The 16761-nt window shown below is 44.8% G+C and overlaps 1 protein-coding gene across 2 annotated transcripts in view; it reads left to right on the top strand.

Moving 5' to 3' along the window:
• The first annotated feature begins 12589 nt into the window (after positions 1–12589).
• The window catches only part of parvaa (parvin, alpha a), a 109216-nt gene continuing 105044 nt past the window's right edge, over positions 12590–16761 (top strand). The window contains exon 1 of one of the 2 annotated variants that reach the window (XM_072272881.1): positions 12590–12846. In XM_072272881.1, the coding sequence (XP_072128982.1) occupies positions 12714–12846 (133 nt within the window). In that variant the 5' untranslated portion in view covers positions 12590–12713. The remainder of the gene's footprint in view (positions 12847–16761) is intronic. The other variant, XM_072272878.1, reaches the window with a different exon arrangement.

Below are 16761 nucleotides of genomic sequence, written 5' to 3'. Positions count from 1 at the left end.
AGTTCTATCTGTCCCCAATGTTGAGAAGGGTGGCTTTGGTCCTGTTGCCCCACAATATTCCAGTCACCTGGACAGTGCCACAAAACCTGTCCTTTATGGAAAAGTTCTTCCAGACCAACACCTTTGAACACAAGGCCATCAGGCAGTGGTCAGCACAAAATGTCCTGCAGACTCTACAGGAGAAGAACACGATGGAGTCAGTGGGTGGTTCCCTGCACAGACTGTCCAGGCCACCTGGCAGAATGCCTCGTTGACTGACCTCACCAACAGGTACCAAGACCTTGCCTGGCCGACAGGGAGTGGGGCCCTCCCACTCAGACCCTTCCTGAATGTCTGCAGCATCACTCCCACTGCAGGCTTCCCATCGCATGACCGTCGTGGAACCCAGAGGGTTGCTTACCTCTGCAGACTGTGGGTTTGCAGGGAGGGTGTGGGGAAAGACCCCAATGGCCTGCTTCATTTTATGTATCATTAGTGCAAAAAGAGAGCAAACAAAAAGGATAAAAAAATTACTGAGGTTGTGTTTATGGGTTCATTGTCTGTTCAGAAATCTGATGGCGAAGCTGTTCCTGAAATGTTGAATATGTGTCTTCAGGCTCCTGTACCTCCTCCCTGATAGTAGCAATGAGAAGAGGGCATGTCCTGGGTGGTTGAGTCCTTAATGATGGATGCCAACTTTTGAGGCATCATCTTTTGAAGGTGCCCTCGATGCTGGGGAGGCCGGTGCCCATGATGGAGCTGGCTGAGTTTACAATCCGCTGCAGCTTTTTCTGATCCTGTGCAGTGTCCCCTCCAAACCAGATGCTGATGTAGCCAGTTCGAATGCTCTCCACAGTACATCTGCAGAAATTTACTGGAGTACTTAATGCATTGACTGTGGATGTAAGAATGAAAAGGCCACGCACAGTTTATTCTTGTAAATATTGTTCAAATTATGAATAAAATGTATTTTGATATATAGATATAGATATAAATAAATAAGGAAATTAACAGAAGCTAATAAAAAGAAGGTCAGGTGAAATGCAGAAGACGTTTAGAGAGGGGCTCCTGTCTTGTCTGAGTGTTGCCGATGGGCTTTGGTGAACACTGAGCTTCAGTGACGAGGCTAAAGCAACACAAGTTCAAAGTTCATTATCAAAGTATGTATATCTTATACAACCTTGAGATTCATCTTACAGGCAGCCTTAAAGCAAGGAAACCCAAAAGAACCTGTTAAAAAAAGACCGACCAACACCTATGTGCAGAGAGAAAGCAAAACCAATCACACAAAAGAATAAAAGTAAGCAAATAACATTCAGAACAAAAGTGAATCCATAGACACAGAACCAGGAGCAGGCCACAGGCTCAGCCTCAGTTCAGTGCTGAGCCCGGTAAATGTCACAGAGCCCTCAGTTCAGTGCTGGGCCCGGTAAATGTCACAGAGCCCTCAGTCACGGAGCCAGGAGCAGCTGGAGCAGGCCATGCCTCAGCCTGAGTAAACATTGCGGATCAGCGAGCAGAACCAGCCCGGCCCTCACCTCTTGTCCTGACACCCTGCCTTCCCAGTCCATCTGGCCCAGTATTTAAAATGTCCAAACATCAGGCAGTTCCTCGCACTAGGACCTGTGCCCTGTTGCATCACTACGCTCTGAGCCTGGACTCTGCTTCTGCCTTTCGGCCCATACATGAGCTTTCCATCAAGGCTAGTGCTTAGATCAATCAAACCTTGTTCTCAGTTTGGGTGAATGGGCCTCGAGTCTGTCTCTCCTCCACTTCGACTTTGCTACACTCCGCTTGCCCAAACTTTACCTTGAATATGCCTCGACTTCGCCTTCCGCCACTCGCTTCAAACCTCAGCTCAACCTGCCCTTTGCTCACCTCTCTGTTCTTTAAGGTGATCATTTACCATATATTTTACAAGAAAAGTATATTTGTGTTGGGCACGTGACCATGTGGTTAAGGCATTCATCTAGTTACCTCAAAGTTGCTAGTTCGAGCCTCAGCTGTGGCAGCGTGTTTGTGCCCTTGAGCAAGGCACTTAACCACACAAATCTCTAGACTGTGCGAGGAGTGGCGCCCCACACAGACTTCCAATCTGTGCCTTGTAAGACATGAAAGTGCCCAACGCAGGCCTCTCATGGTCTGAGTCGACGTCCCCTTACAAGAAAAAGTGTTATTAATAAACTATTTAGTTATATTCTTTGGTGAACGCAGCAGGCCAGGCAGCATCTCTAGGAAGAGGTACAGTCGACGTTTCAGGCCGAGACCCTTCGTCAGGACTAACTGAAGGAAGAGTTAGTAAGAGATTTGAAAGAGTTAGTAAGAGATTTGTTCACCAGCAACTTTGATGTGTGTTGCTTGAATTTCCAGCATCTGCAGAATTCCTGTTGTTTAGTTATATTCTTTGTTTTGTTTGACGCTGATAAGTAGTCGCTGGGTTTCACCAGCGCCATCTTAACCCGGAAGGTAAAGGCAAGGTGAGAATAGATTCTTTCTCTTTCCTCATTACTTCCTCCTCTCTTTTTCCATTCCCCATTCTGGCTCCCCACATCTCTTCCCTTCTCTTCACCTGTCTAACACCTCTCTCTGGTGTCCCTCCTCCTTTCCTTCCTCCTGTGGTCCGCTCCCCTGTCCTAACAGATTCCTTCTTCTCCCATCCTTTACCTTTTCCACCTATCACCTCCCAGCTTCTTACTTCATTCCTCCTTCCCCACCCTCCCACCTTCCTCCTCACCTGGTCTCACCTATCACCTGCCCCTTTGTACTCCTCTCCCTCCCCCCACCTTCATATTCTCACTTCTTCTCCCTTCCCTTCAAGTCCTGATGAAGGGTCTCAATCCGAAACGTTGACTGTTTATTCCTCTCCATAGGTGCTGCCTGACCTGCCGAGTTCCTTCAGCATCTTTGTCAGGGAAGCTGCCCGAATCACTGATGACTACGTGTGCAGGGAGTGTGTCTGGCTGCAGGTCTTCAAAGACCACGTGATCGCCCTGGAGCCATATATGGACTCACTTTGGAGCACCTGCAATGCTGAGAATGTTGTGGATAACACGTTCAGGAAGTTGGGCACACCGCTGTTTACGGGTTGAGGGCAAGATAGAGACTGGGGGGGGGGCCAACAGGCAGAGGCTTAGCTGAGAGGGAGTGCAGGAGTTCCCTGTAGTCGTCTCCCTCCAGAACACATACACCACTTGGAGGGAGGGGCTCACTGGGGAAGTGACCGTGACTCTGCTACACAGGACAGCAGGTCACAGAGAGGAAGCGCTATCGTGGGAGGGGGATAGACAGATTCGGGTTCATTTATTTATCACGTGGACGTCGAAACGTACAGCGAAATGCATCATTTGTGTTGATAACCAACAGGCCCAAAGGTATGCTGGGGGCAGCCCGCAAATGTCCGCAGACGTTCTGGCACCAACACAGCATGTCCACAATTCTCAGCAGAATTAAACAACAACAGCAAAACAAATCCTTTTCCTACCCACATACATACTCAGGCAGGCCTCCAAACCCAAGACAGGTTGCTTCTGGGCCCCCAGTCCTTGGTGCCAAACTCTCAGACTCTCCGACATCAGGCCTTGGACCTCTGACCCAGGGCTTTGACCTTAGAGATTTTTAACCTCTGGACTCACTGAGCTCTTGACTTTAACCTTTGTCTTTACCCTTCGCCGACCTCTGGCTAGTGACCCCAAGTCTTGCTGATCACAGGTTTGACCTTTGGGTCTCACCTTTCAGACAAGATCTTCTGTGACCATGAACTCAACTCCCAATCGGTATGTTGCCTCCCGGATGCAAGGGTCAGGAGTGTCCCAGAGTGGCTGCAGGATGTCTGGAAGGGAAGGGTGAACAGCCAGTTGTCGTGGTGCATGTAGGTATCAACAATGAAGGAATCCTTAGGATTACTCCCTGTACCGCATGCTAGTCAGAGTTGGAATGGCAGCATAGTTAGGCCCAAGCAGTTCAAAGTAAATTTATTACCAAAGTACATATATGTTGCCATATAAAACTCTGAGATTCATTTCTTGCAGGCATTTACAGACAGTACTAGAAATTCAATAGAATCAAAGAAAACCTGCACCTAACAGGATGAACAAACAACCGATGTGCAAAAGACAACAAACCGCAAATACAAGAAGAAAAACAAAAGCGATAAATATGGAGAACATGAGATTGAGAGTCTTTGAAAGTGAGCCCATAGGTTGTGGGAACGGTTCAGTGTTGAGGTGAGTGCAGTTGAGTGAAGTTATCCCCTCTGGTTCAAGAACCTGATGGTTGAGGGGTAAGAACTGTTCCTGAGCCTGGTGGAGTAGGTCCTGAGGCTCCTGTACCTTTTTCCTGAAGGCAGCAGTGAGAAGAGAGCATGTCCTGGATGTTGCGGATCTATGATGAAAGAGTCAAACTGCTGCAGGATCCTGTAATGTGTTGGACTATTTCTGGTTTCTCTTGGCATTTTCTGTATATAGCATCTTGAACTTGTTGGTCCTTTATTATGTATTTTTGATATATTTTTTGTGCTAACCAGCTGGTCCTGTATGGACTCTGGGAAGAGGTCTCCAGCTCTGAGGCAGGCATTTGACATTTCCTTGTTGACATCCAGTCTCCTCAGATCGTGGGGATGTTCTCTATGGAGGGTCACACTCTTCTGTTGGTTAACTTTTTCTCGTGTGGTGATAAATTCTTTATTTTCCTGGGTTGAGCTTTCATTTAAGTTTGGTGGTGTGCGCTACTTATCAGAATTGCATATGCCCGCATGGAGTGATGAATCCTGTTTCGTTGATGAAAATATATCCTTAGAAATGTTATCTGACAGCTGTGTAGTTTTTTTATGTCTGTTATTCCTCTTCCTGCTTTGCCCTAGGTAATGTTAGTCTAAGTGTTTTTGAGTGTACATGGTGTTGTATAAAATTTGTTATTTCATTTCTTATTTTTCTTTGTAAATTTTCCAGACCAGTTTCCGACCAAGATATTATGCCAAAAAATACGTTAATATGGGCATAAAGTGTTTATTGTCTTTGTTATATTTTTACTATTGAGCTCCATTTGGTAAATTTTCTTAAGCCTTGAAGTAAATTCTGTCAAAAATTTTCCCTTTATTGCACTATGGTCTATTTCCTTTGCTTGTTGATATCCCCGATACTAACACATTTCACATTCATCCATTGGTAGTATTGTACCCGGCTGCTCTGCTTTATATTCTACTAAATCTATTGCACCCCTCTTTTTGTTTAACGTTCTGCACTTATCTAGTCCAAAGTTCATGTTCATATCCTCTGAAAATAGTTTTACTATTTGTTTAACATACACAAAATGCTGGAGGAACTCAGCAGGCCAGGCAGTATCTATAGAAGAAAATACAGTCAACGTTTCAGGCCGAGACCCTTCGACGGGACTATTTGAATTAATTGCTATAGCTTCACTGATGAAGGAACACACAATTTCAAATCGTCCATGTATAGAAGGTGTTCAAGGTATAATTTATTTGCTTGTTCCTGATTTGATACCCTATTTACATCCGATTCGGTAAATTAGAGAGCGGGTTTAAAGCTAAACAAAACCACAGAAGGCTTAGAGGGTTGTCCTAGGAAATGCCTTGGTTTATTTTGATAATGGTGTTTGTTTTTTTTTGGTTGTTAATAGATCGGGTGATTACAGTACGCCGATACTTCATGAAATGTTGCAGGAATTTCACAAGTATTGGGTGTAGTTTATATACCAGGGGTGATTGATAAGCTCGTGGCCTAAGGTAGAAGGGGTCAATTTTAGAAAACCTAGCACAATTATTTTTCAACATAGTCCCCTCCTATATGTACACACTTAGTCCAACGGTCGTGGAGCATACGGATCCCTTCTTTGTAGAAGTGGTCCACAGCAGGGGTGATTGATAAGTTTGTGGCCTACGGTAGAAGGAGATGGATTATACAGTTCTTGTTACATGCACGTGCAGTTCAACTCTTTGAGTGAAAATGCAGAAAGTTTGAAGTTAATAACTCACCTCCTTCTACCTTAGCCCACGAACTTATTAATCACCCCTGCTGTGGACCACTCTCTGGAGGTCCAAGACACCAGCTTCTACAAAGAAGGGATCCGTATGCTCCACAACCGCTGGACTAAGTGTGTAAATGGAGGAAAAATAAATGTGCTAGGTTTTCTAAAATTGACTCCTTCTATCTTAGGCCATGAACTTATCAATCTCCCCTCATATATTAAGAGCTTCTATTAACCGTGAGCGTGGGACAGAGTCAAATGCTTTTTGGTTGCCAATATAACAACATGAAAGATCTCTGCTTTTCCGCTGGGCTTGATATAGAATTACAGAATCTATTATCAGTTTACATCGTTTCATACCCTTGTGGCAACCTTTCTGCTCTTCTGTGAGTATATTGTGGTTATCTGAGTGGGTGGTGATTAGTTGCAAGATGCAAGATGATACAACTTTAGATGTTGTTTGTAAGCAAGTAATAGGACGATATTTTGATGGGTCATTTGTGATTTCTCCTTTAAAGCAAGAGATGTGTTTTAACCTTTGTCAAAAATTCAAGCACTTTTTCAGGATTTTTAAGAAAATTGTTGATATGTATTGATAGGTAAGGATGAAGGCAAGTAAATTTTCATACCAATAATTATGAATATTATCAAAATTACTGGTATGAAAAATTTACTTGCCTTCATCCTTAGCTATTGGTACTTTTTCAGTCATGGGTATGTTGTATAACTGTTTTTAGCATATCCGTTGTAACTTCAGGTAGGTGTTAGCATTTTTTCAATCGTGTGTGTGTGCATTCTTTTTCCTCTCTAATCCAGTTTGCTTCTTGATTACGCTTCACCCAGATGTTAGACCAAAAGCTGATTATCTCTGTGTTTGTTGGCAATTCCGTACTAGGGTTAGTGACATTTTGGTGTGTCGAATTTAATTTCAATATCCTGTATAAACCTTTCTCATTGTTTTGGAACTGATAATTCTGTTTTCTTCGTCCGATGCATTTCACGTATCTATTTACTCTGGCTTTGTATGTATGCACCAAGTTTTTGATTTAGTGTATCTATAAAGTCTACAGTGCTTTTGTTAGGTTGATTCTATCTTGTATGGACCTTTCTATCAACTTTCTTTTTTAATATTATAATTTCATTTTTTTCTTTCTTTTTGTACTTGCATATTTCATTGCCTTTTCCATACTGGTTGTCTGCTCGTTTGGTGCAGTCTTTCATTGATTCTATTGTGGTTATTGGATTCATTGAGTATGCCCACAAGAAAATGAATATCTGAGTTGAATATGGTAACATATATGTATTTTGACAATAAATTTACTTTGAACCTTGCTTTAATACTCTAGTCCTTGCAAAATGAATGCTAACATTGTTCCCTCTATCAAAGTGTATGACCGTACACTTCGCTACACTATATTTCACCTGCCATTTCTTTGCCCGTTCTCCCAATCTGTCTAAGTCCTTCCGCAGACTCCCTGCTTCATCAACACTAATTGTCCCTCCACTTACCTTTGTATCGTCTGCAAACTTCACCACAAAGCCATCAATTTCACCATCTAAATCATTGACATATAATGTGAAAAGAAGCAGTCCCAACACTGAGCTCTGCAGAACACCACTAGTCACCGGCAGCCAACCAGAAAAGGCTCCCTTTACTCAATCAGTTAATCTTCAATCCATGCTGGTATTGTTCTTGTCATACCATAGTCTCTTACTTTGTTAAACAGCCTCATGTGCGGCACCTTGTCAAAGGTCTTGTGAAAATGCAAACAAACAACCTAAACTGAATCTCCTTTCTCTATCCTGTTTGTTATTTCCTTAAAGAATCCCAAAAGATTTGCCAGGCAAGATTTTCCCTTAAGGAAACCATGCTGGCTTTGACCTATTTTGGTAGCTGGGTTGGCAGTGTTGGGAAGGCCGCAGGCTGGTGGCACGGCAGACACTCATCACAGAAGGACTGAGTTTGAGCGGCTGCTCTGTTGGGAGGATGTTTTTGAAATTCAGGGATTTATGTGATTATTAGACAGTAGCTTATATTTCTTACCTTCTCGTTCAGTTTTCTGTGATTTCTTTCTTGTTGCTGATTGGCGGGTTGGGGCTCCGGGTGGGGGATATGTTAATTTTTGTGTGAGGGAGGGGTTGGGGATTTGGGGGTCTGATGTTCTTGTTGTTTTATTGTGTGGACAATCTGTTAGTTTTTGTGTGTGAGAGGGGCTTGGGGGTTTCATGCTATTCTTGCTGTTTATTTGTGAGGGATGTTGGGAGTTTGAGGCTTGATGTTCCAGTTGCCATTTTTCGTGTGGGCAATCTGTTAGCTTTTGTACAAAGGAGGGGGTGGGGGTGGTTTGCAAGTTTTTTCTTTTTTCTTTTTGTGCGGGGGAGGGCCAATATCTTTTCTTTCAATGACTCCCATGGTTTTTTTCTGTATTTCATGGCTATCTGGAGAACATGAATATCAGAGTTGTGTTGTACATGCATACTTTGACAATAAAAATGAACTTTCGAACCTTTACCATGTGCTTCCAAGTACTCCAAAATTTAATCCTTAATAATGGATTCCAACATCTTCCCAACCACTGTCTAGGCGAAATGACCAATAATTTACTTTCTTCTGCCTCCGTCCCTTCTTAAGGGGTGGAGTGACATTTGCAATTTTTCAGCCCTCTGAAACCATTCTACTGATTCTTGAAAGATCATTACTAACGCCTCCATGATCTCTTCAGCCACCTCTTTCAGAACCCTGGGTGTCCACCATCTTGACCAGGTGACGTATCTACCTTCAGAACGTTCAGCTTCCCCAGCACCTTCTCCTTAGTAATAGCTGCTACACTCACTTATGCCTCTGACACTCTAGCTTTTCTGGCATTCTGCTAGTGTCTTCCACAGTGAAGACTGATGCAAAATACTTATTCAGTTCATCTGCCATTTCCTTGTCCCCCATTACTACCTCTCCAGCATCATTTTCCAATGGTCCGACATCCACTCTCATCTCTTTTTTACTCTTTATATATCTGGAAAATCTTTTTGTATCCTCCTTTATATTATTGGCCTGCTTACCTTCATGTTTCATCTTTTCTCTCTTTATGGCTTTTATAGTTGCCTTCTGTTGGTTCTTAAAAGCTTCCCAATTCTCTAGCTTCCCACTAATTTTTGCTATAGTACTTTATGCCCTCACTTTTGCTTTTATACTGTCTTTAGGATGTATCTATCCTGTGCCTTCCGAATTGCCCCCAGAAACACCAGCCTTTGGTATTCTGCTGCCATCTCTGATAGTGTTTCTTTCCCAATCAGTTTTGGCCAGCTCCAATCTCATGCCACTTTAATTCCCTTTACTCCACCAATATATTTGACTTTAGGTTCTCCTTCTAAAATTGTAGTGTGAATTCTATCATTTTATGATCACGGTCTCCTAAGTATTCCTTTACTTTGAGCTCCCTAATCAAATCTGGTTAATTACACAATGGCCAATTCATAAATGCCTTTTCATTAGTAGGCTCAACCACAAGCTGCTCTAAGTAAAAATCTTTTGGACATTCTGCAAATTCCCTATCCTGCGATCCAGCTTCAACCTGATTTTCCCAATCTACCTGCATATTGAAATCCCCTATGACTATCACAACATTGCCCTTTTTATGTGCCTTTTCTAGCTCCCCTTGCAATTTATAACCCACATCCTGGCTGCATTTTGTAGGCCTGCATATAACTCCCTTCATGGTCTTCTTTAAGAGAGTGGACTGTGGGAGAAAGAGAAGGAGGAAGGGCACTAAATGGAGGTGATGGGCAGCTGAGGAGATTAGAAGGGATAAGAGAGGAACCAGAATGGGGAATGGAAAAGGAGAAGGGGGTAAGTGGGAGAAATTACCAGAAGTCAGAGAATTCGATGTTCATGCCATAAGTTCCTCGGCGTAAACATCACTGAGGATCTCACGCGGTCTGTACATACTGGCTGTGTGGTGAAAAAGGCACAACAGTGCCTCTTTCAGCTCAGACGGTTGAAGAAGTTTGGTGTGGGCCTCCAAATCATAAGAACTTTCTACAGGGGCACAATTGAGAGCATCCTGACTTGCTGCATCACTGCCTGGTATGGGAACTGTACTTCCCTCAATCGCAGGACTCTGCAGAGAGTGGTGCGGACAGCCCAGCGCATCTGTAGATGTGAACTTCCCACTATTCAGGACATTTACAAGACAGGTGTGTAAAAAGGGCCCGAAGGATCATTGGAGACCCGAGTCATCCCAACCACAAACTGTTCCAGCTGCTACCATCCAGGAAACAGTACCGCAGCATAAAAGCCAGGACCAACAGGCTCTGGGACAGCTTCTTCCACCAGGCCATCAGACTGATTAATTCATGCTGATACAACTGTATTTCTATGTTATATTGTTGTACATACATAAGGAGAAAATGTGAGAGAGGGAAATGGGAATGAGGAATGGTGACGGGAGTGGGGGTCATTACCGGAAGTTCAAGAAATTGATGTTCATACCATCAGGTTGGAGACTACCCTCTCTCACCTTATCTCGTTACCTGCCCATCGCCTCCCTCTGGTGCTCCGCCCCCTTTTCTTTCTTCCATGGCCTTCTGTCCTCTGCTAACAGATTCCACCTTCTCCAGCCCCACATCTCTTTCACCAATCAACATCTGAGTTCTTTACTTCAACTCTCCCCCTCCCGGTTTCACCCATCACCTTGTGTTTCTCCTTCCCCCTCCTCCCACCCTCTAACCCTGACTCCTCATCTTTTTTCTCCAGTCCTGTCTTGGCCCAAAACGTCGACTGTACTTTTTTCCTCAGATGCTGCCTGGCCTGCTGAGTTCCTCCAGCACTTTGCATGTGTTGCTCTGGATTTCCAGCATCTGCAGGATCTCATGTTAGAGGCTCAGTTCCTGTTGCTGTTTGTATGTACTCCTTGTGACCACACGGTTTCCTTCCACTTTGGAAAAGTACAGAGAAAATTTACTAGGACATTACCGAGTCTGCAGGGCCTGAAAGGCAAGAGCGAAGAGGTTAGGACTTTATTCCTTGGAACATGGAAGGTTGAGGGGAGATTTGATAGAGGTATACAAAATTATGGGGGTATAGATAGGGTAAATGCAAGCAGGCTTTTTCCACTAAGGTTGGGTGGATCATGGGTTAAGGGTGAAAGTTGAAAAGTTTATGGGTAACTCGATGGGCATCTTCTTCACTCAGAGGATCATGAGAGTGTGGAGTGAGCTGCCAGCACAAGCGGTGCATATGTGCTTGATTTCAATATTTGAGAGAAGTTTGCATAGGTACATGGGTATGGAGGGCTTTGGTCCGGGTGCAGGTTGATGGGACTAAATGGTTTGGCATGGATGGAATGGGCCAAAGGGCCTATTTCTGTGTAGTACTTCTCTATGACTTTCTAAGCATGTACGGGTTAGGGTTAGTAAGTTGTCATCATCTACGTTGGCCCCAGGTGCATGGTGACACTTGCGGGCTGCCCCCAGCACGTCCTCGGAATGTGTTGTTTGTTGACACATTTCACTGTATGTTTCAGTGTTTCCATGTCCGTGGGACAAGCTAAACCAATCTTATTAAATGGTTCCTACCCTATTAACCCGGTGCTGTGACATTTCAGGAAGCTGTGGACTTGCCCGTTAAGAACTCTGCAATTCTCCCTTTATGCTGGGTCTTGTAGAACAGTACAGGGACAGTCTTTTTCCCAGGGTAGGGGAGTCTAAGATACAAAGGTGAGCGGGGACGGGGGAGATTTAAATGGGATCAGAAGGTCAGGTTTTTCCACACAGAGGGAGGGGGGTGGATGGAATGAGCTGCCAGGGGCTGGGAAGCTACAGGGGTTTGAAAGCCTGAACGACCGGACTCAAGAACAGCTTCTACCCCACTGCTTTCAAACTCGAGAACCAACAATCTCTTTCACCTCCCATGGCTCACACAAGGAGGCAACGGCTAATACGGTGGTGGTGGTGGTGGTGGTGGTGGTGGTGGTGGTGGGGGGGGGGGTTACGGGATAATTTCAAGCCGATAGGAGGAAATTAGAGGGGGAGTGTCAGAGATCAGATTTTCGTTCATCCCTTGGGTATCTGCCTCTACAGGCACCTGGGCACCCACCACTTGCCCCTCACACCTCCTTTGAAATTCCCCCTACTCACCTTAAATGCATGCCCTCTGGCATTAGACATTTCAACCCTGGGAAAAAGTTATTGACAAATAATATATTTTCCAAGGATTGAAGTGTCTACCACCACACAAATGTCTACTCTACCAGACATCTATCTCTGCCCCTCATAATCTTATAAACCTCTCTCAGATCTCCCCCAGCCTCCGCCGCCCCAGAGAAAACACCCCAAATGCGTCCAACTTCTCGTTATAGCTCGAGTGCTGTTTAACTCCCTGAATGTCCTGCGCACCTTCTTTTTCAGCACAGTTTCTTCTAGGAGTTTAACGCAAGCCACGAGAGCGGGGTTTTCTTCCTGCAAGAGACCCAGACTTTGGAGTAGACGATCGGGACGGGGCCAGAGAAACCCGGACAGGGTGCTGGAACAAGGAAGGGTGTGCTCCAGGGCAGCCGCTCGCACTGGTTGGGAGCGGCGCTTCGGAAACACGCTCACTCCCTCCCTCCTTCCTAACGCTGGAATTCGGAACTCGGGGCGAATTCCGTTTCCGTTCGCCGATTCTGCGCTAAAACCTGTGTTTGAGTGTGTGAGAGAGAGTGAGAGTTCAGAACAGCCTCTCTGACCCGAGCAGGGCGCGGATTCACCCCCCCACCATGGCCAGTTCCCCCCAGAAGTCTCCCTCCACCCCTAAATCCCCCGTTCCTAAATCCCCTTCCTCCAGAAAGGACGAATCTTTCTTGGGCAAACTGGGCGGAACTCTTGCCAGAAGGAAGAAAGCCAAAGAAGGTAATTTTTAAAAAATCTGTGCATTGTTGTAATCGAGAAAGCTGCTCTAACTTACTAATAAGAAAACTTTGTAAAACTTTTTGCAAAGTTTATTAAAGGCTTCCAACTCTCTGCGTTGAAGTATGTATGCATCATAGGGCTCGCTGAGTTCTAATTCTTAAGTGTTTACGTTTGATTGGGTGTAACCAGACACTGTGGAATGCGTTTCCGGTTCTGTGTTACCCGCCTGTGTTGCTTCGCGATCAGATAGAATCTTTGCGAGTTGTTTGCGTTGTAATTGATCAGAAAAACGTAGTGCGGTTATCGGTGGAAGGTCAGTAATTCCTACCAGGTTGTAATGTGGAGGGAAGGAGAGGGATTTGATCCCTTGCCGCTGACCCAAACAGTCCAATACAGTTCACTTTTCTTGACATTTAAAGAATGGCGTAACCCAGCAGATGACTGGGGACTTTAATCTTAAATTCTCTCGAATTTGAGGATGTCCTGCTCTGTGGGAGGGGCTGCTCCTTATCATTTCAGAGAATCTGTCCTTGGTCCAGCACCAAAGTGCCGTTTCAAAGAAGGCGCGACAGTGCTTCCACTTCGTTAGAATTCTGCGTAGATTTGGCATAGGACCTAAAAACTTTGACAAACTTCTAGAGATGCACAGTGGAGAGCATCCTAACTGGTTGCACACTGCCTGGTATAGAAACGCCGATGCCCAGGAACGGGGAATCCTACAGAAAGTGATGGACACAGCCCAGTCTGCCACGGGTAAAGCCCTCCCCACTATTAAGCACATCTAAAGGAGCACTGGCTAGTGATAGTCATAGTCATACTTTATTGATCTGGAGGGAAATTTGGTTTCGTTACAGTTGCACCAACCAAGAATAGAGTATAAATATAGCAATATAAAACCATAAATAATTAAATAATATGTAAATTATGCCAGGAAATAAGTCCGGGACCAGCCTATTGGCTCAGGGTGTCTGACCCTCCAAGGGGGGAGTTGTAAAGTTTGATGGCCACAGGCAGGAATGACTTCCTATGACGCTCTGTGTTGCATCTCGGTGGAATGAGTCTCTGGCTGAATGTACTCCTGTGCCCAACCAGTACATTATGTAGTGGATGGGAGACATTGACCAAGATGGCATGTAACTTGGACAGCATCCTCTTTTCAGACACCACCGTCAGAGAGTCCAGTTCCATCCCCACAACGTCACTGGCCTTACGAATGAGTTTGTTGATTCTGTTGGTGTCTGCTACCCTCAGCCTGCTGCCCCAGCACACAACAGCAAACATGATAGCACTGGCCACCACAGACTCGTAGAACATCCTCAGCATCGTCCAGTAGATGTTAAAGGACCTCAGTCTCCTCAGGAAATAGAGATGGCTCTGCCCCTTCTTGTAGACAGCCTCAGTGTTCTTTGACCAGTCCAGTTTATTGTCAATTCGTATTCCCAGGTATTTGTAATCCTGCACCATGTCCGCACTGACCCCCTGGATGGAAACAGGGGTCACCGGTACCTTAGCTCTCCTCAGGTCTACCACCAGCTCCTTAGTCTTTTTCACATTAAGCTGCAGATAATTCTGCTCACACCATGTGACAAAGGAAAGCAGATCCATCATCAAAGACCCACACCATCCAGTCCATGCTCTCTCCTTGCTGCTGCCATCAGGATGGAGGTACAGGAGCCTCAGGACTCGCACCACCAGGTTCCGGAACAGTTATTACCCCTCAACCATCAGGCTCTTGAGCTGGTATGGATAGCTTAACTCACCACCGACTCCACAATTTGCAGCCTCACTTTCCTGGGCTCTGCAGTTCACGTTCTCACTAATATTATTTATTCGTTATTATCATTTGCTTTTTTTTGCATTTTCACAGTTTGTCTTTTGGACACTGGTTGTTAGTTTTTATGCATAGTTTTTTCATTGATTCTATTGTATTCCTTAGTGAATGCCTGCACAAATATGTATCTGGTGACGTTTGTGTCATCTTAAACCTTTCACCCCTACAGGGATGGGTGGGGGCATAGGCCCCTGGCAGCAGCTCACCAGAGTCCTCTGTCCTGTGCTAGTCTTTCACGTTGTCCCCAGGTGTAACCCAGCTTGTGTCTTCTAGGCGAAGACCCTTCCTCTCCCAGGGGTGAGGTCTTTGGAGCCTCTGCTGGAGTTTCTGTAGCTCTGGGTTTTTATGGGATGAGGTTGCTAGCCCCATGGCCAACCCCCTCTTTTCACAGCCGGGCTTGGGATTGTCCATGAGGGGGTTTGCCACACGTATACTTTGAGAATACATTTACTTTGGGGTCACTCTGATGCTGGCATGCACCCGATGGGACGAATGGCTTGTTTTGCTGCTGGACTCTATCTGATTCTCTTAGTTGCTCAAAACCTCGGTACGTCCGGGGAGGCATGAGTCAGAAGGTGCTGGAATCTTGGAGCAACACACAAGATTGCTATTCAGTGTTCAAATTCAAAATAAATTTATTATCAAAGTACCATATACCGTACTACGTTGAGATTAATTTTCTACCAGGCATTTACAGAAAAATAAAAGAATACAATAAATCAAAGAAAAACTAGACATGAAGTCTGACAAACAGCAAATGTGCAAAAGAAGACAAGTTATGCAAATAATAAAAAAGTAAATCACTAATACTGAGAACATGAGGACTTGGAAGGGAGTCTTTATGTTGTGGAATCTGCTCAGGAGTTGTGGCCAGTGAAGTTATCCCCCCTGGTTCAGGGGCCTGATGGTTGAGGGGTAATGACTATTCCTGAGCCTGGTGGTGTGGAACTTGTCTCCTGTAGCTCCTGCATGATGGCAGTAGCAAGAGAAGAGCCTGGCCTGGATGGTGGGGTTCTAGATGATGGATGGTGCTTTCTTCTGGCAGTTCTCTGTGCAAATGTACTCAGTGGTGGGGAGGGTTTTGCCTGTGATGGACTGGGCTGTATCCTCCACTTTCTGTAGAATTCCTCTTGGTGTGCTATAGTTTCTGCAGATGCTGGAAATCTTAAGCAACACACGTAAGTTGCCAGAGGAACTCAAAGGTGGTGTTTGTGGAGGGAAATGGGCCTTCAGCATTTTTGGATGAGACTCTTCACCTGGTCCCCTTCTCCCCAAGGATGCTGCCTGACCCGCTGAGTTCCTCTGGCATCTGGCTACAGTGAGCTTACAGCAATGATGACTGGTCAATTGTGTCCAGGGGATGTCTTCTGTTGGAGATCTCTTTCATTCTTGTCTGGATGTCCTCCTAGCGTTGTTCAGAATCAGGTTTATTATCACTGAGGTTTAGAACATTACAGCACAGTACAGAGCCTTCAGCCCTCAATGTTGTGTCGACCCTTTAACCTACTTCAAGATCACTCAAACCTCTCTCACCCCCCCCCCCCCCAGATGAAGGCCCTCGGCCTGAAACGTTGGCTTTGTTCCTCTCCCTAGATGCTGCCTCACCCCCAATACTTGGTCTGTGTTGCTCTGGATTTCCAGTATTTGCAGGATCTCTTATGCTTATTCTGCTTATTCTCTACAGTTTCTTGTGGTCATCAGTTGCAGTTGAGATGAACTCCAGGGTTGGGAAAGGGGAGTGGGACGATACAATTGGAGCGGATGGGGGAAGCACAGATTTTGGGTGGACTATAACTCATGTACACTACTTCAATATTTTTCTTTGCTGTCTTTTTCAAAGTTCAAAGTAAATTTATTTCAAAATATACATATATAACCCTGACATTAATTTTCTTGCAGGCATACTCAGTAAATCCATAATAGAAAAATAACCATAATAGAAAGACCAACTTGGGTGTTTAACCAAATGTATAAAAGGCAACAAATTGTGCATAAACAAAAAGAAATAATAATAATCATAAGCTAGAAGTATCGAGAACATGAGATGAAGAGTCCTTGAAAGTGACTCCATAGGTTGTGGGAAC

This window comes from Mobula birostris, chromosome 11, assembly GCF_030028105.1.
Source record: "Mobula birostris isolate sMobBir1 chromosome 11, sMobBir1.hap1, whole genome shotgun sequence".
In the NCBI taxonomy this organism is placed as follows: Eukaryota; Metazoa; Chordata; class Chondrichthyes; order Myliobatiformes; family Myliobatidae; genus Mobula; species Mobula birostris.
The sequence above is the reverse complement of the archived record's forward strand: the minus strand, read 5'-3'. Positions and strand labels throughout refer to the sequence as shown.